General features: G+C 36.7%; 1 protein-coding gene across 1 annotated transcript; it reads right to left on the bottom strand.

Annotated features, from left to right (window-relative positions):
* Positions 1 to 4,962: 4,962 nt before the first annotated feature.
* Positions 4,963 to 8,920, bottom strand: LOC116014723 (60S ribosomal protein L19-3-like). The gene is made up of 5 exons (XM_031254669.1): positions 8,741 to 8,920; positions 6,393 to 6,515; positions 5,627 to 5,940; positions 5,353 to 5,408; positions 4,963 to 5,242 (listed from the first exon to the last, which is right to left on the bottom strand). Exons 1-5 carry the CDS (start codon positions 8,850 to 8,852, stop codon positions 5,218 to 5,220), a joined length of 630 nt encoding a protein of 209 aa, XP_031110529.1. The 5' UTR covers positions 8,853 to 8,920; the 3' UTR covers positions 4,963 to 5,217.
* Between the last annotated feature and the right edge of the window lie 16,179 nt (positions 8,921 to 25,099).

Below are 25,099 nucleotides of genomic sequence, written 5' to 3'. Positions count from 1 at the left end.
AAGGGAAGTTTTTAGTGCAATCCTTCCAGGGAGTTTCTGGAAGAAGAGTGGAAGTAGGCGGGTTGGCCGAACCACTTAAAAATCTCTCTTGCATTTACTTTCTGTTTTTATCTCTCGCTAACTTCTCGATTGCACTGCATATAATCATACCTCTTGAACTAACCCAAACTCGTGCTAACTAAAAGGGGATAACATTTCCGCTCATAAAACTTTGTCTTCACCTCGTGAGGTATCGAACCTAAACATCCTAAGTTCAATACACACGAGAGGTCGAAAAGATTTGCAAAATCTTATACAAGTCTATTCACCCCCCCCTCTAGACTTGTACCCCATCCCCTTGGGACCAACATTTGTTTGGTTAAGGTGACACTCTTTAGAGTTCTCTTTGAGGTTTGAGGAAGTGCATTGCACCAAGAACCCTTGCACCCCATCCTTATGCCATTTCTTAAGCTGTTTTTCAGTGGCAGCCTTGAGGACCACATTCTTAGTCAATCCTTTAAGGAACACCTTTTTCCCTTCCTTGTGAAAAGAAATTCCAGGGGGTCTATTGTGCAGCTGGATTGGAGCAAACTGATCTACCCAATCCATTCCCAATACCATATCACAGCCTCTCAATCTGAGTAGCCTAAAATCCTTTACAAAGTGCTCTTGTTGGATCTGCCAATTGAGTTTAGTACAGACTGAATCACAGATCACAGTTTCTCCATTGGCCACTGTCACTTTGAGAGGCTTGGCTTTCTCAGGTGCTTTCCTTAGCTGGCACAATAATTTGGGATCTATAAAACTGTGAGTACTGCCACTATCCACCAATATAACCAGTGGCTGTTTTTGCACTAATCCCAACAGTTTAATAGTATTTAGGCCTTCCCCTCCCACAACACCACATAGGGAAACCTCAGCTTCATCAGATTCCAATCTTTCACCCTCATGTTCCACTAATTCAGGGGTTCCCAGCTCCACTTGATCCTCTATGATATTAAAGGTAGGTCCACTACACTTGTGCCCTGGCTGCCAAGGGTTAAAACATTTAAAACACCTCCTCTGCTCTCTCAATTGGTTTTTAAACTGGTTTATTTCAAGGTTTTTTGTGGTGATATTAGGTATAGGTGGGGTTGGTTTTTGGTTGTGAGTGGGGTTTGGATTAGGGAGGCTATTTGGGTTGGAAATTAAAGGTCTAGCAGTTTGTATGGGCTTGGTGTTCCAGGATGGATTTTTTGGATTGTCAGTAGTTTTCAACTCTTTTTCATATTGTCTTGCAAACCAGATGGCATCCTCCTAACTTCTAGGCCTATCTGTTCTCACAAAACACCTCAACCCTGGTTTCAATCTAGCAACATAGTTCTCCACAAAATAGTGTTCAGGGAGATAGGGGTGTGATTGCAACAGTAGGCTTTTAAAGTCCTCAAATCCATCAATGAAATCATCTACCCCCCCACTCTGCTTGAAAGTAGCAAAATCTTCCATCAATGACACACCACCATCTCCAAACCTCTTACATACAACCTCCGCAAATCTAGCCCACTGGAAATCCTCTCTCAACCCATTTATATAACCCTCATACCATAGCCCTACCCTTCCTGTGAGATTCACATACAGAAGGTTCATGATTTCATGCCTAGGGACATGGGAAATTATGAAGAACTTCTCACACCTACTGATCCACTGTCTAGGTTGTGCGTAATCAAAAACCGGAAATTCAGCCTTATACCTGAGTGTTATCTCGTGGATCTGACCAGCATTCTGCCTCAATCCATCCACACTTCCCCTCCTGGGAGCCCAGTCCATATTGACTCTAGGTGGCCGATCCAACCCTTTGGGAGTTACCAACTCTTGATCCTCTTCCTCAGCAACAACAGGGTCTGGCATGGGAGCTTTGTCCGGTCTCCCAGTTGGGCGTTCCTCGGCCCTACTTGGCTCTCCAGGAAACCTCGGCCCTACTTGGCTCTCCAGGAAACCTCCCATGCACTGAAGATTGGCCGGGGGAGTTGCTGAAGATTGGAGGTACTGGCCTATTGAGCCTCAGTAACTGAAGTAGCTCCTCCCGCAGGCNCAATCCTTCCAGGGAGTTTCTGGAAGAAGAGTGGAAGTAGGCGGGTTGGCCGAACCACTTAAAAATCTCTCTTGCACTTACTTTCTGCTTTTATCTCTCGCTAACTTCTCGATTGCACTGCATATAATCATACCTCTTGAACTAACCCAAACTCGTGCTAACTAAAAGGGGATAACATTTCCGCTCATAAAACTTTGTCTTCACCTCGTGAGGTATCGAACCTAAACATCCTAAGTTCAATACACACGAGAGGTCGAAAAGATTTGCAAAATCTTATACAAGTCTATTCACCCCCCCCTCTAGACTTGTACCCCATCCCCTTGGGACCAACATTTGTTTGGTTAAGGTGACACTCTTTAGAGTTCTCTTTGAGGTTTGAGGAAGTGCATTGCACCAAGAACCCTTGCACCCCATCCTTATGCCATTTCTTAAGCTGTTTTTCAGTGGCAGCCTTGAGGACCACATTCTTAGTCAATCCTTTAAGGAACACCTTTTTCCCTTCCTTGTGAAAAGAAATTCCAGGGGGTCTATTGTGCAGCTGGATTGGAGCAAACTGATCTACCCAATCCATTCCCAATACCATATCACAGCCTCTCAATCTGAGTAGCCTAAAATCCTTTACAAAGTGCTCTTGTTGGATCTGCCAATTGAGTTTAGTACAGACTGAATCACAGATCACAGTTTCTCCATTGGCCACTGTCACTTTGAGAGGCTTGGCTTTCTCAGGTGCTTTCCTTAGCTGGCACAATAATTTGGGATCTATAAAACTGTGAGTACTGCCACTATCCACCAATATAACCAGTGGCTGTTTTTGCACTAATCCCAACAGTTTAATAGTATTTAGGCCTTCCCCTCCCACAACACCACATAGGGAAACCTCAGCTTCATCAGATTCCAATCTTTCACCCTCATGTTCCACTAATTCAGGGGTTCCCAGCTCCACTTGATCCTCTATGATATTAAAGGTAGGTCCACTACACTTGTGCCCTGGCTGCCAAGGGTTAAAACATTTAAAACACCTCCTCTGCTCTCTCAATTGGTTTTTAAACTGGTTTATTTCAAGGTTTTTTGTGGTGATATTAGGTATAGGTGGGGTTGGTTTTTGGTTGTGAGTGGGGTTTGGATTAGGGAGGCTATTTGGGTTGGAAATTAAAGGTCTAGCAGTTTGTATGGGCTTGGTGTTCCAGGATGGATTTTTTGGATTGTCAGTAGTTTTCAACTCTTTTTCATATTGTCTTGCAAACCAGATGGCATCCTCCTAACTTCTAGGCCTATCTGTTCTCACAAAACACCTCAACCCTGGTTTCAATCTAGCAACATAGTTCTCCACAAAATAGTGTTCAGGGAGATAGGGGTGTGATTGCAACAGTAGGCTTTTAAAGTCCTCAAATCCATCAATGAAATCATCTACCCCCCCACTCTGCTTGAAAGTAGCAAAATCTTCCATCAATGACACACCACCATCTCCAAACCTCTTACATACAACCTCCGCAAATCTAGCCCACTGGAAATCCTCTCTCAACCCATTTATATAACCCTCATACCATAGCCCTACCCTTCCTGTGAGATTCACATACAGAAGGTTCATGATTTCATGCCTAGGGACATGGGAAATTATGAAGAACTTCTCACACCTACTGATCCACTGTCTAGGTTGTGCGTAATCAAAAACCGGAAATTCAGCCTTATACCTGAGTGTTATCTCGTGGATCTGACCAGCATTCTGCCTCAATCCATCCACACTTCCCCTCCTGGGAGCCCAGTCCATATTGACTCTAGGTGGCCGATCCAACCCTTTGGGAGTTACCAACTCTTGATCCTCTTCCTCAGCAACAACAGGGTCTGGCATGGGAGCTTTGTCCGGTCTCCCAGTTGGGCGTTCCTCGGCCCTACTTGGCTCTCCAGGAAACCTCGGCCCTACTTGGCTCTCCAGGAAACCTCCCATGCACTGAAGATTGGCCGGGGGAGTTGCTGAAGATTGGAGGTACTGGCCTATTGAGCCTCAGTAACTGAAGTAGCTCCTCCCGCAGGCTACCGAATTGGCTAGACAGATCTGTAACCTGTGTTGTCAAGGTGGCCACTGATTCTTGAGTAGCCTGCGTCTGGGTGCGAAGCTCACCCACAGCAGCTTCCAGTGTGAACTCGTTCATCCATGGTGCAGAGCTCTAATACCAATTGTTGAGAACACAACAGAAATTTGGGGAAAGAATTTGGGATTTAGGGTTTGAGAAATTGGAAGAAGAGAGAAGAGAGAAATTGAACTTTGCATTAGCATAACGTAAAACAGAATCCCACTACTTAGCTAAATACAGGATGAATGCAAAAATTAACCACATTCCTTCTTTTCCGGAGTTGCAGCTGATTCCCTCCCAAGACTTAAACGGCGTCGTCTGAAGGCTTCTCCTTAACCGCTTCAACTGTCAATCCAACGACGTCGTTCGCGAAGATCTTCTAACAGCTCTTTAACCGCAATCGTCAAACGTCACCGTTTCGTCTTTGTCAATTCCTATTCGTGTACAGCAAGCAATTGCATATAACAATTGTAACAATCACTGTTTGTGGGACAGGAAGCCTTTCTAGTTGTTATTGATTTACTATGCACAATCGATCCAGATTGCATAAACTTTTAAGCATTTTAATTAAATCTCAGAAGGCATTTGAGGCTCTCTTTCCCCTGATGATTATTGACACGAAAAATGATAAGTTGACTCCCACATCTTAAATTTATTAGAGGAAAAGGACAATTTCCAAATATGTTATGTCATCACAATAAAAAGAGAAATTCACCCAAATTCAATCCAATTATAAATTGAAAATTTTCATAATAAAAATACTATTTGAAAATTTTGTTAAGAAATCTATCATCCCCATATAAGTCAGCAGGGAAAGGAGCTATCATTTGCCTTGAAAGATCATGAAAAATACAGAGTAAATAAAATTAATCCAACTGTCATTCTGTCAAGCAAATCTTTCCTGTTATCTTCTAGTGAAGACAAAAATCACAGAGATAATGAAGCACATTAAGTGACATTAAGTACGTATTACAGTAACAGAAACATTCAACCAGTGTTTTAACAACAAAATTGACCAAAAAACAGTAAATATGATTATATGACGTCTGGAGGAACAATGTCTCAACATCACCTTTCCAAGAGATGTCACATCATTTACTTCTTGGACTTCTTGCCAGCACTGAAAGAACCAAGGTGGAAAGAACTATAAGTTGGCTAGTATGATACAAGTATTTAGAATAAGTTGGATTGCATGATACAAGTATTTAGAGGATATAGATCCCAACTTACTCAGCTGGTTTAGTTGCAGGTGGAACTGCAGCGGCGGCAGACCTCTCTCCAGGTCCCTGAAAAACATCACAAAAGTAATAAATACAGCCAGTTTTGTGTTGTGCAAAACAGTTGGCCTGCCTTGATATTATAACGTTCTCATAATATTTGGATGTTTCAAAAATAGTCAATTTAATCAGTGTTTTTATAATTTTAAAATTTAAACTGGATGATTACTGTTTATATGATTAATATATAATATTGAACCACACGTCCTCAATGAGATAAAAGATACCTGATTCAAGCGCTCCTCCCTCCGAGCATTCTTCCTTTCTCTGCTTGCCTTGTTTTTAGCACGCTTGGCCTCAAACTGGTCAGACAATGTCTTCTCTCTTGCCTTTTCTGCCTTCGATTTGTGGATACTCTCCATAAGCACCCTCTTGTTCTTGAAGACATTTCCTTTAACTTTCATGTACATATCATGGTACATGTGCTTATCAATTTTCTTTGATTCTCTGTACTTCCGGAGCAAGCGCCTTAGCACACGCATTCTCCTCATCCAGAGGACTTTTGTTGGCAATCTTGCCTCCCTGGTACCTTTCCGCTTACCTGATCATGTCCATACAAAGAGCATGATGGAAATGTCTTATGGGAGTTATGAGATAAAACTTCAAGAAAGAAGAAACAAGTTGCTAGTTTCAAACAATTTTGTGAAACCACCAACTATAAAGCTAGACTGCCTTACTGCATGATCAAACTTTGAGAATGCATAATAATATGGACTCCCATTGTTAATTTGAATACATTTTGCGTTTTTGCAAGAAAGGTAGAGTTTTAATGCAGACTACCATATGTAATTCCAATGACAATAAATAGAAAATGGTCAATAGAAAAGTACAAAGGTAAAAGAACAAGTAACAAGTCATGGAAACCTTTTCACTGAATCTTTTATTTACAAATAAAGAAACCCTTCAGGCCTTCAAAGAATAAAAACTTACTGTACACTAACTCTACCTATTAGTTACAAACTTTTAGAAGACAAAGGAGTAGAAAAACAATACCATAACCAGAGTGGCGTCCCTTTCTTTTTGCCTCCTTCATTCTACGTGCACGAGACCTGGAGTGGATCTTAGTTGGTTTCCTGATAATGAAACCATCCTTGACCAGTTTCCTAATGTTTTGCCCTGCAATCAGAAATCCAGCATCAATGACTCATCAGTCCATACCCAAAAGTTCCACATAAAGGCAACAGGAAGGAGATCAATGGTTATCAAGCCAAAGCACGGAGGAAAACCGCAGTGAAAAGAGTGAACCAATCTGAATACATAACTAACCACCATGTTAATTTAAAATAAGAGAAAAGCATATTAAACCGCTTCAAAATCCTAATAAACCACATTTAGCAACTAATATTCATTTGAGGAAAAGTAGAAGCATTTTTATCAGATGATTTTTGTAAGGAAATGGAGGAAGAGCTTGAAATAGTTTTATGAGGTTAGAGCTTGATATAGAGTTAAGTACTCACCCAATGATCATTATGTCACAAGTTCAAGTTGAACAGAAAAACAACAAAACTTAATGGGTGAATTCCAAGTTCAAAAGCAAGGATAGGCACCTGATTGCATACTGGATTATTATTATTTTATTAATTAATAGTACATTATTATAAATTTCATGCAACACAATCTTTTTAAGCTAATAACAACTCTTCAAAATCTGGAGAATGATAATAAGTGTTGCAAAAATCGGCCAAGGCACCCCTATGCTGATGGGATTTAGTTATTATGTGCTCATTAGGTGGCTGGCTGATTAGCCGGCCGACTAGGCCGGCTAATCAGCCAATTATTATTTTCGTTTAAATTGGATAGTATTGCTCAAAACATCGCGAAACAAACCTAAATCTTAAGGAAACACCACAAATTAAAAAGGAATTTACAAAAGAAAGGCAAACCTAAATCTTTTGCAATTACAACTTGCACAGTTATCCTATCGCTCCAATCGACGTCGCAGACAAAGGACCATCCATCGTCTGTCACCCGTCACCTGCCTCTCAGTTCATTACAGTCACCGTCAACCACAGCCGATTGACACCGATGAGATGCTGTCACCCATCACTCATCGCATGTCACCCACTCCCCGTTTAGAAAAATGGAGTTGCTGGTATGAGATTTTACAATTTCTCACTTTAATTAAATGCTTTATCAATGCTAGCTTGAGTAGCTTATGAGAATTTGAGGCTTTGAATTAGGGTTAGACATATAGGTTTTGGCTTTAAGCTAGGGTTGAGCTTGGGTTGGGCTTTAATGCTTTACTTTAGCATTGCTGAAATGTTTTTAAAATAATTATAAATGAAGGAATATACACATACACACACTGGCACACACTTTTTATTAAGGAACCTATGCACCAGCCTAGACAGTGCCTAGATGGCGCCTAGTCGCCCATTCACCAGCGCCTTTTACAACCTTGATTATAATAATCAAAGTAGTTGTTTAGTAACATGATGCACTTCTAATTTTATGTTTTTGCTTTCAGAAATTTGGGAAACAAAGAAAAATAATTTTGGAACTGTTATTGTTTTTCATTTTTGACTTTTCTAGTGAATCTAATTTGGGGGGAACTCCTAGAGGCCACATGAAACAGGGTTGTGTTTTGGAAATTGTTTTTCCCCCCTTTTTAAAACATTCCAGCTTCATTCTGAAACACATCAAGGACAAAAAATTGCAGGTATTCCCCTCCTTCATAAATTTTCATTTATAGGATTATTTTGCCTCCCAATGATGATGCAGATAATGATCAGCTAAAGTGTATCTATAGTAAGTGGAACCTCAATCAAGATTTGTTTGGACTGCATATCTCCATAGTCAGTTGATTTTCAGAATATTGAAGTTGAATCTGAGCTTCAGCTACTTTTTGAGAAAGCCAATAAAATGTTAGGAGGATTTTGAAAGGTATTTTCAACTTTTCAGTAGTGGGACTAAAATTGCATTGTGTAAGAAACAAGTATAATGATCTATGAAAATTTTATTTTAAAAAAAGATGAAAATGAAAATACAAAATTTGCCAGTTGTTTGTTCTTTCTTTTCTGATAGTCACAAACTACCCAACATGCTTCTGTTTCTGTCTAGTGTAGCTAAATTAAAACATCTTGCCTATCTCTTCAGGTAAAAACAAAATGCCTTTTAACCACTTGAGTATCAATCAAATTAAGGCCAAGCCTTTAACCACAGGACTATCCAATCGTATTTACTGAACGATGAATCGAAAGAATGAATCACCATACACGACCAACACATCAATGCTATCACAAATAATCCATTCTCATAGAATCATGATTACAGCTATAAAATCGAACAAAGCAAAATGTTTACGGGAGACACACGGAGAGAGAATGAGAGAGAGAGCTTACGGGAGTTGGCCATGGAAATTTCATTGCCTTCATTGGGGTCAAGCCAAACCTTGCCACGGCCACACTTGAGTACGCTGGCAGCGAGACGCTTCTGAAGCTTTAGAGACACCATCGTTGCTTCCTGGCCTCCTCGGTGCTAGGATTGCAGCCCAAGAGTTTAGAAGAAAGGAAGCACTGCAGCTTTTATATGTAGTGCTTTAGATACTCGTTTAGGGTTAGGGTTCTAGAGAGGAGGATCCCCAGTGAAAATTCGTTCTAGCATTCATTTTTTCCTTAATTGTAAAACGACCCCACATTTTTTAGTTCTACTACATGGATTCTCTATATTTACTCTATCACTTTTACTCCCTCACTTTTACTCCCTGATGTGGTAATTAATGATTAGTTTTCTTCATTATATGAGTCCTATGAATAATATCAACATCAAAATTTTGTGTAAGGGAGTAAAAATTGATAGTAGAATTTAGGAATATAAGTAGTATTTTTTCAAATTTATATATAACGATTGCAAATAGTAAATTATATCGTGGATCGGGGTGCACAATGCATTGTAGTCCCTGGTCCAAAATGACGTCGTTTTGTACCTATTGCTTAATTTTATTTTATTTTTGGAAATCCCATTTCTCGTTTTCTGCCATTTACTTCTAAATTTTTTTTTAGCAATTTCCTTCCTTTCGCGTTGTTGTTCAAATTGGCAGTTTTCTCTCTCAATCTGATCTTCGCAATTTTCTCTCTCTTTCGAAATAGATGAGGTGATTGCGCAGCAGGAGTTGGCAGTGACAAACGAGACAATGCTCTGATGGGATTGGCAGTTACAAACGATTCTACCCCAAGTTTTTATATTGATTTTCGCTTGTTTTTTTATTTTATTTGTTGATGCAAATAATTGAATTCATATGTGATATTCGTTGGTTCAATTATCTAAGAACAGTTATAGGATTGTTGTTGACATTTTAGTTTGATTATGTTTGTATTGGATGTGCGTATTTTCTGATGAGTTTCTGTATTTGATGATTTCAATTTATGTACATTATGGTGATTAACTTTTATGTTAATCACTGGAGTAGTGTAAGATGAGCTATGCGTATCTTGTGATGAGTTTATGTATCTGGTGTTATCATTTTCTGTACATTATGGTTATGAATTATGTATATTATGGTCATCGATTTTGTATGTTAACCATTGGAGTAGTGTAAACATTGAGATGAGTTCTGTGTATGTTGTGATGAGTTTCTGTGCTTTGTGTTTTGACTTTCTGTGTATTCTAGTAATGGATTTTGTACCTTCATCTTAGAGGTACTTAAACTTTTGTGTTTTGCAGCTGATGAAGATTTGTTAGGGTTGTTAGTGAGTTCTATTGATGAAGCATATGGGATTTATAATGGCTATGCTTTTAGATTAGGTTTTAGTGTGAGGAGGGTTAAGCAAAGATATAGTACTGCTACAAAAACAGTGAAGATGAATAAGGTTCATTGTTTGAAAGCTGGATTTAAAAGAATTTAGGAAATGGTTGTTATTCAAAGGTTGATGTTCGAACATGTTGTTGTGCATTTGTTCAATTTGATTTAGATGGGAATGAGATGTGGATTGTGATAAAGAATGAGAAGTCATTTGTTGTGCATTTGCATGATGTACTGCTTGGTAGCCAGAGATTTGGAAATGATAGTTATGGTTTGTACTAACTTTGGAATAAAACTATCCGTAAGGACAACCCTGGTGGTAAGAGTGCACTACCTACAACCGAGAGGTTGGAGGTTCGATCCTCAAACCCTTAGGTTGAGCCGATCAGCTATGGGTAACCTAGGCTGGTTTACCTCCTTGTGATTCTTTGCAGGCTAGGGTCATAGGGCGAGGAGAAAACCTCGTTAAAAAAACTTTGGAATAAAACTAATGGCCTTGCAAGCTAAGTTAAACCAACTTTCCAAAAATATTTTTAAACATTTTGCCACTGATCGAGAAGTGCCATAAGCACCTCTCTGACCGAGAAGTGTGTCCCTCGGTCGTATGACTATGAAGTAAAACTTACATTCCAGTCACAGCCAAGAGTTTACTTTTCGACTCAATCGAGAAGTTTATTGGAAAAACTTACATTCTGGTATAACATTTTCCTTACATTTTGCACTCTTTTAGTGTCTAAACTGGAAAAAAAAATAATGTTATTTCAAAGATAAAAATAATATTTATTGTGATACATAGTGATTGATTGTCTATTAAACTTTTAGTATTATTATTTTTAGATATATATGAACATAAAAAGATAAAAATAAAAAGTATATGAGTATTTATAAAAGTTGCAAAACGTATTGTAAAACTTGATAGGATAGATGAAAAGTTTGTATGTTTAGACGAAAAAAAAACTCTATAGGGAAAGTTGAAAATTTTGGGGTTCAAGTGTGAGATTTTAACAATTTATATTTGTGAGAAAAAAATCTACAAAATTCTAATTTGATAGAGTCTAAAAACAGAAATGAAATAAAGCAAAGAGTTTTTTTCTTCCAAAATGGTCCCTCAACTATTGCTGAGTGTATTAGACACAAAATAGGTTAATGGGCCAAAATACCCCCCATTTTAACGTTGAGAAAACGTAATATCTAACGGAGGATTAAATTGGGTGAGTTTTTGAAAATTGAGGGACCACATTTGATGAAATTGAAAGTCGAAATGCAAAATTGAGAATGAGCAGTAGTCGAAGGATCATTTTGAGCAAAAACTCTTCTATATATGAATCATAGCACTTGAATATGTTTACTTAATATATGTTTTGCTATCATTCTACATTTGGTACAGAATTATCACGCATAATACACAAAACTTTACCTCATAATACAGAAACATAATCAGCATATATAACAAACCCATATACAGAAATCCATTTACCAACCATGTACAAAATTAATACTCTGTATGCATAGAATTTCATTCCTAAAAGTAAATAATTATTACCCATAACATACCCATTGAGTTTTTGTCTAAGTACTTGTAAGTTTGACTATCTATATCTCTAGTTTTGGTTTATGTGTCTTCATCATTGTGTTTCTGAATGTGTATCATAGTACTTGAATATGTTTGCTTAATATACATGTTATGTTACTTCATGATAGTTACAACATATAAATGTCATAATAATTCTTCAATTGAAAAGCTTTATCAATATAGAGAAAAATGGTGTCCTGCATTTAATAAAGATTATTTTTTGGGTGGGATTTTATCTTCAGAAAGGAGTGAAACTACAAATCACTCTATTTCTAAAAGGTTATCCAAGACTGTTGAAATGTGTGATTTTTATAGCTCATTTGTTAGTGTTGTCTCGGAGTGGAAGTAGACAGAATGGGAAAGATATTCGTTGTTTGTAAGGTGTACCTACAATTGCTATTGATCATGTTAAGATTCTTTCACATGCTAGGAAAATTTATACAATTGAGATATATTGGCCTTGTTTGGAGCAGCGGATTTGCTCCAAACCGCCAATATACAAAACGCTGCATATAGCAGCGTTTTGCATTTGGCGTTTTGGGGAAAGTATTACTTTCCCCAAAACGCCCTTATATATAAAAAAAAAAAATTTAAAACTTACAGTTTGCCCAGCGCACCGCCTGCGCTGGGCAAACTGATTGAATGAAAAATGGAGCCTTGAGGCTCCTTTTATAGGAGCCTCAAGGCTCCACTCCCCACTTATCCCACCGATGTGGGATAAGTGGGGAAACAAAGGGGAGCCGTGTGGCTCCCCTCCCCCCACCCCCCTCCCCTTTTTTATTTTTTTTTTGTTTTTTTAATTTTAAAAAATTATTATTATTGTTATTATTTATTATTTATTATTTATTGTTATATATATATATATATATATATATAATATATATATATATATATATATATATATATATATATATATATATATTATATATATATATATATATATATATTATGTATACCCTTTTGGTCATTTTACATGTTAACCGCTAATCTAAACAGCTAATTTTACCAAACATCTTTTTACAAACTGCTAATACAATCCACTGGTCAAACCCGCTAATATAATCCGCTATTTGATAACCGCTAACACAATCCGCTACCGCTAAAATCTAACCGCTGATAACCAAACAAGCCCATTACTTGTTTGAAGAACAGTTTTTGAAAGGTGCAACATGCTATCAAGATTGTGTGTTATTTGAAGACAATGTGTATAAGTATCATGTTTAGAGGCCTGATGATATTATTAGGCATGAAGTGATTTTTAAAGTTAAGGAGTTGGATATTGGTTATAACTGCAAGTTGTTTACTAAAATAAGGATTCTGTACTGTCATTGTTTACGCATTTTTAATGTGCACTGTGTGTCTAAAGTCCCCGACAAATATATTTTGAAGAGATTGACTAAAAAAGTTGTTGAAGTCGACAATGTTGATATCTCGTCAATATCTCACAGTGTTAATGTTGCCTCTTCTGTTTGGATTTTAGAAATCACTAGGAAATTTCAAAGGTTGATTGTTTCTTGTCAAGAAAACAGTAAAATACGAAAAATATGTGAACGAATAGTTGGAGATGGCTAGAGAAGAGTCGAAGATGATTGTGGTCTTATTTTCTTTGAAGAATGTGACATAGGATCCTCAAGCGGTGTTATAAAGGATCCATCAAGTAGGCCGTTAGTATTATTCGAAAGAAATACAATAAAGCAAGGGGACGAAAGCATCTTGCACATGTGGTTGCATCTAAAACAAAAGCAGCTGTTCAGTCTTAAGTTGAAGATGTTATTTCTAATATTGCTGGAGATGGATATCTTGTGCATCCAAGTTTTGGAGGTTCAAATTTTTGTCATTTTAGGTCAATGACAAATTTAGAGGATAATTAACCATATCTTAATGTGTGTATGAGTTCAATGATATAGTTTGATTTGTGTATGTGTATTTTCTATTAGTTTTTAAAGAGTTAATAACTAAAATGGTCCCTCGACTATACCGTAATTACCAATTTGGTCCTCGACTACCATTCTTACCCAATTAAGTCCTCAACTAAGCAATTTTTATCCAATTTAGTCCTATGTTAATTTGACTGTTTGTTGACTGTCAAAAGTAGGGATAAAATTGTAATTTTACATGCTTTCTCCTTCCTCCCCATTTAGCCGCACCAAACCTATGCATCAATACGCTCCAATCGGCTTTTGACTGTTAAAAAATCACTGAAAATCAAATTCTTGGGCTCTTCACGATTGTGCATCGATTGACGGTCGGATTTATTTTCTAGGATTTTATTTCATCAAGTAGTGGTTGTGCATCGGAGAGCCGATCCGAGCACTCATCAGATGTTTCATTGCATTTTGTGAGATGAGTAGTCTAACACTATAGTAGATCTTGATCATTTTTTCTGCTGCAAATTATATAGATTAATGAAGGCATTTGTATGGGCCTTTTTTTTAATCATAACAATTGTTCGTTGTAATTACTAAACGAAAAAGTTGGTGGTGCCCATGGTCTTGATAAACTGAATAATGGTAGAACATCCCTCTCCATGTAGAAGTTTAATGTGGCGTTGAGAATATAGTTTCCTCTTTCCAGCTCCAAGAAACAGGAGGATCAGGGCCATGGTATCATAAAATGTTTCGGCTCCCAAGCGAGAAACAGACCCCGAGAAAAGAATTGTCACAATTGAAATGGGCCTTATTTATGTGTTTGGCAGTGAAGTTATAAATTCTATGACTATCTTCTTGAGCGATAGAGTGGAATCAGTTTAATAGACACATGGGTTGAACATTGTTGGCTATAGACACTGGTTTAATGGGTCCAAATTACTCCATTTCATCAGCTTGTGCAATTGCAAATTACTACTTCTATGCTGCTGCAAATCACGTTAGAAGGGGCGAAGCGAATATCATGGTGGTTGGAGGGACTGAAGCAGCTGTCATTCTTGTTGGGGTGGGTGGCTTCATAGCTTGTAGTGCCTTGTCTCAGAGAAACGACGAACCAAAAAAGGCTTCAAGGCCATGGGATAAAAACGGGATGGCCGACTTTATCATTGGCGAAGGCTCTGGTGTACTGGTATGGATAAATTAGCCTAAGGCTTTGATTTTCAGTGACTTTTGGACGGTCGGAAGCCGATCTGAGTTTATTATAGGGTTTGGCATTGCTAAATGAGGAAGAAGGAGAAAGCTTGTAAAATTACAACTTTATCCTTATTTTTGACAGTTAACAAACAGTCAAATTAACAGAGGACTAAATTAGGTAAAAATTACATAGTTGAGGACTTAATTGTGTAAGAATGATAGTCGAGGACCAAATTGGTAATTACGACATAATCGAGGGACCATTTTGGTTATTAACTCGTTTTTAAAATTAAAAGGCCATACATTTGTCTATATTAGACACAAAATTATCACAGTAATACACAAAATGTTACTTCATGATACACAAAATTATTTATCATCATACATAACATGCCCATCGATAGAAACCATTTGACTTTATTATTATCCTGCACTATGTAAAGAAATATAACATGTAATACACACAATTTACTTCGTAATACACAAAAACATACATTTCAATCCATAACATATCTAGAGATAGAAACCATTTGGGTTAATTATCAACATGCACTATGTACAGAATTATAACATGTAATATACAGAATTTGACTTCACAATATATAGAAAAATATATTTCAGTCCATAACATGTCTAGGGATAGAAACCATTTTTGGTTAATTAATAACCTGCACTATGTATTGAATTATAACATGTAATACACAGAATTTGACTTCATAATACACAGAATTATAACTCATAATGTACAGAAATTGAAAGTCTAAACATTTAATTATCAACCTGCAATATGTACAGAATTATCACATGTAATATACATAATTTGTCTTCATGATACATATAAACATTCATAGCATACCTAACGTGCTTAGATACGAAAAACCATTTGGTATGTTTATCTTATCCATCATGCATAGGGTACATATTTTGTACTCAGCATGTATAGAATCTCATTACACAATGCACAGAAGTAATAGCCATAATGTACATAAATTTAATTTATATAGCACCATATAATATAACATGAGATAAAATGATTTTGCATTATCAATCAAATACTTTACAATACAAGACAAAGTATTTACCACAGAACATGTCTATTACATCATTGATCACCAAAAAACCTAACCACCACAAACATTTGAAGTTTACTAGTCCAAATCTCATACATAAGAAAAAGATTTATTTTGCCTTTTATACTTGTCCTTTGCAGTTTTCATAACTTCTACCAATTTTTTATTCATTGGGCACATAATGATATTTGCTGCATATTTTGCTCTTAGCGATGCAATGAATTCATTCTACAAACAAGATAATGGAAAAGTAATTAGAAATGAGAGATAAAATAATATGAAACAAAGTTGAATACTTGTGTACTTACATCTTCCAGACCTCATGTGAATCTAGGATTCCAATGCTCTACTGCTGTCCTCTTGTAAGTTTCCATATGTCTCATGCAGTATATGCCACAATCTACTACGTTGTCTTCGACTTTCCATGGCATATCCATATATTCCACTTGCATATTTCTCATCCTTCTAGCAAGGCGATTTTTTCTTAAGTTGGAAGTACTTAGTGAATGCAGTCAACTGTAGAATATAGTTATAGTAGTGTTTAATTAATTTGAGAACTATAAATATTAAATTTTAAGGATGTAGATACAAAATATTAGTAAAAGCATATCTTACTAATTTTTTGGACAATCCTGATATTTGTCTACGTTTGATAATCCTTCATGCAATTATTTGTTGTCAATGACTTGAATTTTTGAATTCAAGAAGTTGAAGCACATCAGGAAGTAATGGTCATGACGCAAGATATTGATGAAAATTTGTTATGAATAATCACAAAAATATAACACATTGTATTATGTACAGAATTCAAATTAATAATGTATAGAATTTACATACTTAGGCTACAAAGATTTTATACTTACAAGCTTTGCATCACTTATATCAATAGAAATTGCATTCAATCGGAAATCAAGGTTATCATAGAATTTTGTCACATTTACATTTGAAGTAGTGGCTCTAGTCTTCATCCAGTCCACTGTTGATTCTAGTTTCATCTGTAAAGAAGTTGTTGTTTGTTATATAATGTGCGTTGTTGTAAACATTTCAAAAAGTTTTTTTTAAAGCTTAGATTAACATGTTTACTTACATAAGCAACCTTCGAGAAAAAGACTCTCTTTGGTTGATCAATTGCTCTTTTCATATCAACCATATTCATTCTTCTGGACCAAATTTGCAGAATGTTGGTAAACACATGTGCTTTGCTGTCAATGTCCCAAAATCTTCCCTTGTGGGAAACAAATCATTTGCCGAAAACAACATTTCACTGCAAAAAATAAACTCATAATGTACAAAATTATATAGTTGAATACACATAAATTCATAACATAATACAATACAGATAATTATTATAAGTCTTAAGTAATATCTTTTCTGCTTGCTGAGGTATGGAATGAAATTCATAATGTACAAAATTATATAGTTGAATACACATAAACTCTTAACATCATACACATAATCATAAGTCTAAGAAATAACATTTCTATGTGTAATCAATGAAGCATGTGAACTTAGAAGATTTAGAAGAATTAAATACAATTCTAGGTATTTATCACTATCTTTCACGAATGCGTAGTAAGAGATTATCTTCTGCCTAGAAACATTTTTGAGCTTAGAATAGTTCTTTGTCAAGTGTGGTGATTGTAAGTTCAACGGTAGTTGTTTGAACTTTTTTTGTGGTCTTTTCCTCTTCCAGACATCTTCTACCTCATCATCAGACTCATAAATAAGAAAACCATTTATCATCATGAATAATGTATAGAATTGTATAATAGAATGCACATAAACTCTTAATATAATACACATAATCATAAGTCTAAGAAATATCATTTATGTGTATTGTGTTATGGAATTTAAATTCATAACGTATAGAATTTTATAGTTGAATACACATATCTCAATGCAAATTTTCCGCAACTTGCACATTCATTGAATCACTCAATTAATTTTAGTGCAATTGTATGTATGTGCAAATAATACAAATTAGCTACAGTATATTGTTACATATTTCATAAAAGCCAGCAACGCCAAAAACGGAGGCAGAGCAGCCGGAGAAGAGAATCGTCCACCTACGCCTTTCAACCATGCCTGGCAATACCGAAACCAACAGAGGACACAACCATTGATTTCTCAAACTGGTAAATCTTAATACCCATGAAGTTGGTGTGTTTCCTAAACACCGCCTCTTACACATTATAAACTAAAACTTAGACAAATCTGAGGGATAGGAGTATAGGACTCCGTTGAAAGTCTTGTATGCTCCGAGAATCTGGATAGTGTATATAGTAGGGGGAAGAATGCGAAAGAAGAGAATGAGGGCTGTGAAATTTGGAGAATGATAGGGAATATACCCCGGAATTACCGCTATACATATTTTGGATATTTATACAGTATTGGGTACGTGATTAGGGGCCTATATAAAGGGTCCTAACCCTTCAAGTTAGGGACTTTTGCCTCTCTTGGCTCTCTCTCTAGAAAAACAGCACCCTTGAAGTAATGCTCTCCCTTATCTCTAGAGTTATGGAAGAACAATGAATAAAAATGCTTCTTTTGGGTCAAGTCCTCTCATCATCTTTACACTTTACATATACTGTTATACCTACAAAGCATAGAGAACAATTTAGTTCTATTAAATGGCGCCGTCTGTATGGACCGGAAAAAAGGCGGTTCTCCTTCAAATCTCAACTTTCCCCATCCGTTCAGTCCGGTGGTGGATATGGTGCTGGGGTTTTTACATGCTGTTCTTGAGATTCCATATGCTAATAGGTTGCCTGGATGAGGTCACAGTTGGCGCAACTTTGGCACTCTTATCAGTATAGGGTTGTGAGCAAAAAAATCGAAAAAGAATTCAAGAAATTTTTGCAAAAATTCCCAGAACGCACTCATCTTTGCAATTGCATGCCCATTCACACCACCAAGAAACACTTTTCCGACCAGCAAGTGCTCATCCGATCTCGACAACGACGCTACAGTTTTGAGCTCCCAGTTTCAATGGGGTCCTCGACTCTTCGCTCAGTCAGTATGCAAGTAGAGGTGGTCCAGTATGCAACAACGGGAGTACGACGGAGTTCAACAACTCCAGAATGAGCAAATTTCCCCGACCCCATTGCAGAAGGCTTTTCTTGGACAGGTGAAGGCTGGGACTCGTTAGGAAATTCGCGTCGCTCGAGTTTCGAGTGCCTCACCTCGCCGCTCCAAATTATAAGATTTGCATGGTGAACCAACAGCCTCTCTCTCTCTCTCTCGTCGATGACCACCATATTTAGTCCCAAAATGCCATCAGACGCTTTTGTGGCAGCACGTGAGTCCAACCGGCCAGGAGAGGCGTTGAGGGCACGACAGTTATTTGCTGTTGATGGACATCTTCGCCGGCACAGGAGCCTGAAGATCACTTCCGCATTTCAGAATTGGGAAGAGGCAAAAGGTGGATGATGCATGCAATCTAATTCGTTGAAGGTAGCGGTGGAATATAAATGCAAGGAAAATGGAAATTAAATAGTTGCATGCAAGCTGGTTGGTGAATAATGGCGCTGGATTGTGATAACCAAGGCAGTGGAAGGAAAGAGAAACTAAAAAAGCAAAGTAAAATAGAAAAGGAAGTATGCATGACAGGAGGATGACTCGATCTAGTTGTTCATACCACAAGACCATAGACGAACCTGAATATGGCTAAGCGACTAAAAGCTCCTTCGATTTTTGCTCGGACGGGCAGTCTCCGACCATTATAACACCACTGATCACGTGGCATTGATCGGCTATGTTGCTCGCCATTTCATTGATCTGCATCAGCTTGTATTCATGGAGGCGTGTACAAAAAGATGAATGCACTTGAACTCCTCGACCACCATTAAATTTCCCGCTTAGATAGTACGGTCACCGAACCCTTGATCAGTGTGCATGTCATCGATTCACCAAACACCATTGTGAAGTCAAATTACCATGCATATCTTGTGCTCGGCAATATCATTCCACTCAATGAGCATTCGCATTCCCTCTCAGGCTCCAGAGAACTCTAACAGCTATTGCCTACGCAACAGCATCGAGCAAGTTCGTAAAAAGCTGATAAACCTCTAGACCGGAAGTTGCTGAAAATAGGAGTAAACACTATTACATGATCGGACCGGCTATGGTAACCATTTCCAGCTGTGGGTTGTGGTCTGAACAAGGAAAAATTGCGTGCATCCATTTGCTGCCAGGTTTCCCTAGTTTAGTTCCGATCTTCGACTATAGTCCGGACACCTCGTCCCTTTATCAAACATAGATGATCTCAGCACTTAGAGCAACCATGAAGAAATGGAGAACATATCTCTGAGCAATAACTCCTAACAGTCGCCGAGCTCCCGTGCAGGGAGCACAGTTCCGGTCACACCAGTCACAGCCTAGTCCCCTAAGTTAGCTTTGAAAGTGTGCCGTGAACGGCTGCAAGTAACTAGAAATCAACTGATAGAGATCGGTTGCAACTAACCATTTTATCGGTCTATCACTTGGAGTTCTATCCAACACCAAAAGATGGTCTATGATCAAGTATTTTGATAAGCGCATTTTGTACACTTTATTTTATTATTTTTTATTTAATAATTTTTAGTATATTTTTCTTGCTTATTCTTATTTATTATCTCATTTGTGTTTGCTTTATATTTATCTAATAATTATAAATAAATTAATATAATAATAATGTAGTTTGTGTTAGGTTAGTATTAATAAGTAGACTAGTTTTATTTGGACTTTTATTTACTTTTGTAATTTAAGTAAATAAAGAATTCATCCTTTTGCAATGAACATACGGATATGGTCCTCTAGTCAGCTGCGACAAACAAAGAACAGAGGCGCAGAATTTCTCGGCTTGGCATCGGATCCGCTCAACGAACAGAAACCCCCTGAACGAACAAGTGTACAGCAAGCGTTGAAAGAAATAGTCTTCGATGGCGATCCGCGGTTCTCGTCCCTCTGCAAATTGAGGCCATGAATTGCGTCTGTGTAAGCGGAGAAAGTGTTGAGCTTGAACATTATAAAAGGAGGATCCAATCCGTCCACCAGGGAATCACTTTTACACTCCGGTCCAATTTCGGTGGTTGTGAGCGGGTGAATACTCCATTCGGCGGAGGTGCGATCTGGTCAGCGGGGCAGTAGCAGCTTCTACGAATTAATTCCGACAGCAGTATTAATATCTGTGCGGCGTCAATTTTCCAGCACAACAACACAAATCTGCAATCAACTCCGGCGGCATCGACTTTCTCACGAAGATCGGTCCAGCAGCTAATTTATTTTGCAGCAGATTGTTCCCTGGTTCTCTCTTTTTCCTTCCATTCATTGCAAATATTAATTAATTCTTTAATTTTCAAGTTGTGCGTGAGGGGAGATTGCTTTGAGAAATCTAGATTCTGGTACTAATTGTTAAGCTTTATTACTGTTGCTTTACTTAATTATTGATTAAAAGAATGATTTGTTAAATTTGTTAATCTAGGAATACGATGATATTGCCATAACATCTATGTATTAGTTTATGTTTAATCTTGCCAATTAACTAAGTTTTATCTTATAATTTGGGTTACGATTAATTAAGTTGAATTTGGCCAGTTTAGCTTTTATTAGTCTGTTTGAGAGAATTATTAAGTACGCACCAATGCTTAGTAATTTAATGCTCTGTAAGATAAGAAGATAAATAATTTAGTTGTCTTATTAAATTGTTTATTTGGTTCATAAATCGGGTATTCCGTAAGTTCTTCCTGGCTTAATGGGTTCTTATGGTTTAAATAAACGTCTTAAGCGTATGAACCATTAGAATACGTGACTGAATCTGGACGCCATACGGATTAGTCAGATAATAGTTAGAACGAACCCTTATTTGATTGGCAAGTTGAACTAATCTGCAAAAACTAGTTATGGTAGTTGATTCATGTTCCTAGGTTTTTCCAGCTTGATTGTTATTCGATATTCTGGTTCTGTTTATTTGTTTACTTTCCTAAGATTTGATTCAATTATTTTACATTTGAGTTTATTCTCATCTTTGATATTTGTTTCGAGCATTTTGAATTGTAAGTTCGTTATTTTATTTTTCAAGTCATTAAATTGCATTGTCTAAATTGCATTGTATCAATTCCCTGTGGGTTCGACTCTTGCCTTTGCACACTATCACTACAATCGACTGGTGCACTTGCGAGGACTATTTAAAATTGTCCATCAATTTTTGGCGCCGTTGCCGGGGAATTGTTTATTGTGCAATTTAATTTCTTTCTTTAAATAATTTTTTAGTATTTAATCCAAAAAAAAAGAAATTGCTTTATATTTTTTTTTTGTTTTTCCTATTCTTTTTTTTCTCGTTTCTCAATAATTGCTTGATTTTTTTTATTCTCTTTACTATTGTTGCTAATATTTTTTCCTCTTATTTTTCAATTCAATTTTTTTTGCTTTAGAAAAACAAAATTTTTTTTTGCTTTTTGAAAAATCATGGATGAATTTAATCCCAATATGGGTTTAGCGTTTCAAGTGTCTGAGTTAGCAAAACATGTGAACACTATGTGTTCTCTGTTAGGTTTGAATCAAAATAATTCATTCGTAACTTGTAGAAATGATTGTGATTTTGGACAGGCTAATTCCATGAATGCCTTTAATCAAATGCCTGTGTGTGATCCGTTTTATAATTCTTATAATTCGGGTTGGGACAATTATTCAAATTTTTCTTGGGACGACAACCTGTGTTATAATTCTTATATTCCGGGTTTGGAAAATGATCCTAATTTTTATTGGGATTATGATCAAAATGATTTTCAACCAAGTCATCCTAATTTTTATTGGGATAATACTCAAGATGATTTTCAATCACCTCCACCTCAATCACAAACACCATCTTTAGAAGAATCCTTGAATACTTTTATACAGACTTGTAAGAGGCAGCAAGAAGCTAATGAGCAATGGTTCCAGAGGCAGCAAGAAGCTAATGAGCAATGGATCTAGAGGCAACAAGAAGAAAATGAACAACAGTCCCAACAACGTGAAACTTCTTTGAGAAAATTGGAAGTACAAGTAGATCAAAATGCTAAATCTTTGCAAAGTCATTTGCCAGGTAAGTTGCCTAGTGAACCTGAAGATGCTATGACTGTTTTAAGAAGTGAACAAATTGTTGAAAATAATTTAAAAGAAAATATCATTCCTAAACAAATTGAGATGTCTGAAAAAGTGAATAATGATGTTGATGTTATTATTTTTGATAAGGATAAGGCTCAATTGCAAAAATTTGATAATCCTTATGTGCCTCCCAAGCCTTTTGTGCCCCTAATCCCTTTTGATGTTCAAAATGACAAGCCAACCGTGACTCTGGTTGATAAAACTGTTGAGTTTTCTAATTTGAAACCTATGAACTTGCCAAATAAAGCTAACCATTGTTTTGCAATCAAGGGGTGGGATTCTGCACAGAAAAATAAGTTGGAGTTTGATAAACTCCAAAAGGAGAATCTTTTGAATGGCGTTGATAAGAAAACAAGTTCTTTTCATTTCAAATCTACAGAGCCAGTTGAGAACTCCACAATAGAAAACATGAATCAGGGAGGACTCCCTTTATCTTTCTTTCTTTCATCTCACAACATTGAGGACAATGTTGAAAATAAGTGTGGGGAAATTTGATAAACAATATTTCTATTGTTATTTTAATAATCTTTTTATAGTTATTTTGTAATAGTTAATTAATTTCATGTTTATTTTTATTTATTATTGTTATATTTTGCTTTAGTGATATTGTTTAATTTTGGGGTTGTTTTGTTATTAAATTAATTTTGTTATAAAAATTGTCAGCTGAATAAAGTATTGATTTCAGTTTATTATTATTATTATTATTATTATTATTATTATTATTATTATTATTATTAAACGGTAGAAACCGAACGAGAAAGAAAGGGACGAAAGAAGTTTTCTATGACTTCTCCTTGGCTCTAGGGTGTTTGTGGCTGAATGGGACAAGAAAGATGAGGAGAAGCGGTTGGACTCAAACAGTATAAAAAGAGGGTGATTCTGAAAGAAGAAATCATCAATTTTGTCCCGGACTAATTCCGGTGGCAGTGAGCAGAGACTCTCCGTTGGCGGCAGAAATTCCAATTCGTACGGCTGGGTGCAGTGGCGACGAACTCTGGCGTGTGATTCCTCTTTGGCGTAACAATTTTGGCTTCAATATTAATACTGGGTGGCGTATGTGCATAGATTACAGAAAATTGAATGCTGCCACTAAAAAAGATCATTTTCCTTTGCCCTTTATTGTCCAAATGTTAGAAAGATTAGCTGGGCATGCTTATTACTGTTTTTTAGATGGCTTTCAAGGTTATTTTCAAATTCCTATTGCACCTGAAGATCAAGAAAAGACGACATTTACATGCCCGTTTGGCACATTTGCTTATCGCAGGATGTCATTTGGGTTATGTAATGCACCTGCGACTTTTCAAAGGTGTATGATGTCGATATTTTCTGATATGATTGAAAGATATGTTGAAGTGTTTATGGATGATTTTTCTCTATTTGGTGACTCTTTTGATGACTGTCTTTCTCATTTATCTTCTGTTCTTGAAAGGTGTGTTAAAATGAACTTAACTTTGAGTTGGGAGAAAAGTAATTTCATGGTTAATGAAGGCATTGTTTTGGGCCATATCATTTCTGACAGGGGCATAGAGGTTGACAGGGCCAAAATTGAAGTTATTTCTAAACTACCTCCCCCTACATCTGTGAAAGAAGTGCGAAGTTTTCTTGGTCATGCAGGTTTTTACAGGCGCTTCATTAAAGACTTTTCAAAAATTTGTAGGCCTATGTGTAACCTGTTAGCAAAAGATGTTGTCTTCAAGTTTGATGATGAATGTTTGTCTGCTTTCAACTTTTTGAAAGAAAAATTAACTTCTGCTCCCATTCTTGCTGCACCTAATTGGGAGCATCCTTTTGAAATAATGTGTGATGCATCTGATTATGCCATAGGTGCTGTTTTAGGACAGAAAATTAATAAACTGCCTTATGTGATTCATTATGCAAGTAAAACTTTGGATAATGCTCAGGTTAACTATACAACTACTGAAAAGGAGTTGTTAGCTGTAGTCTTTGCATTAGAAAAATTTCGTTCTTACTTGATTGGTTCTAAAGTGATTGTTTATTCTGATCATTCTGCTCTAAAATTTTTGTTGGCTAAAAAAGATGCTAAGCCTAGACTAATAAGATGGATTTTATTGCTCCAAGAGTTTGATTTGACTATCAGGGATAAGAAAGGATGTGAGAATGTGGTCGCTGATCAT

Source organism: Ipomoea triloba, chromosome 4 (genome assembly GCF_003576645.1).
Source record: "Ipomoea triloba cultivar NCNSP0323 chromosome 4, ASM357664v1".
Taxonomy (NCBI): domain Eukaryota; kingdom Viridiplantae; phylum Streptophyta; class Magnoliopsida; order Solanales; family Convolvulaceae; genus Ipomoea; species Ipomoea triloba.
The sequence above is the reverse complement of the archived record's forward strand: the minus strand, read 5'-3'. Positions and strand labels throughout refer to the sequence as shown.

Bases quoted from the DNA above. Each gene is read 5' to 3' on its own strand.
- LOC116014723 (XM_031254669.1), bottom strand. From the start codon at position 8,852: ATGGTGTCTCTAAAGCTTCAGAAGCGTCTCGCTGCCAGCGTACTCAAG. The intron at 5,941-6,392 runs GTATTGTTTTTC...GGACATGATCAG, and splicing joins GGGACGCCACTCTGGTTATG to GTAAGCGGAAAGGTACCAGG. The intron at 5,409-5,626 runs GTATCTTTTATC...GATGTTTTTCAG, and splicing joins GGGAGGAGCGCTTGAATCAG to GGACCTGGAGAGAGGTCTGC.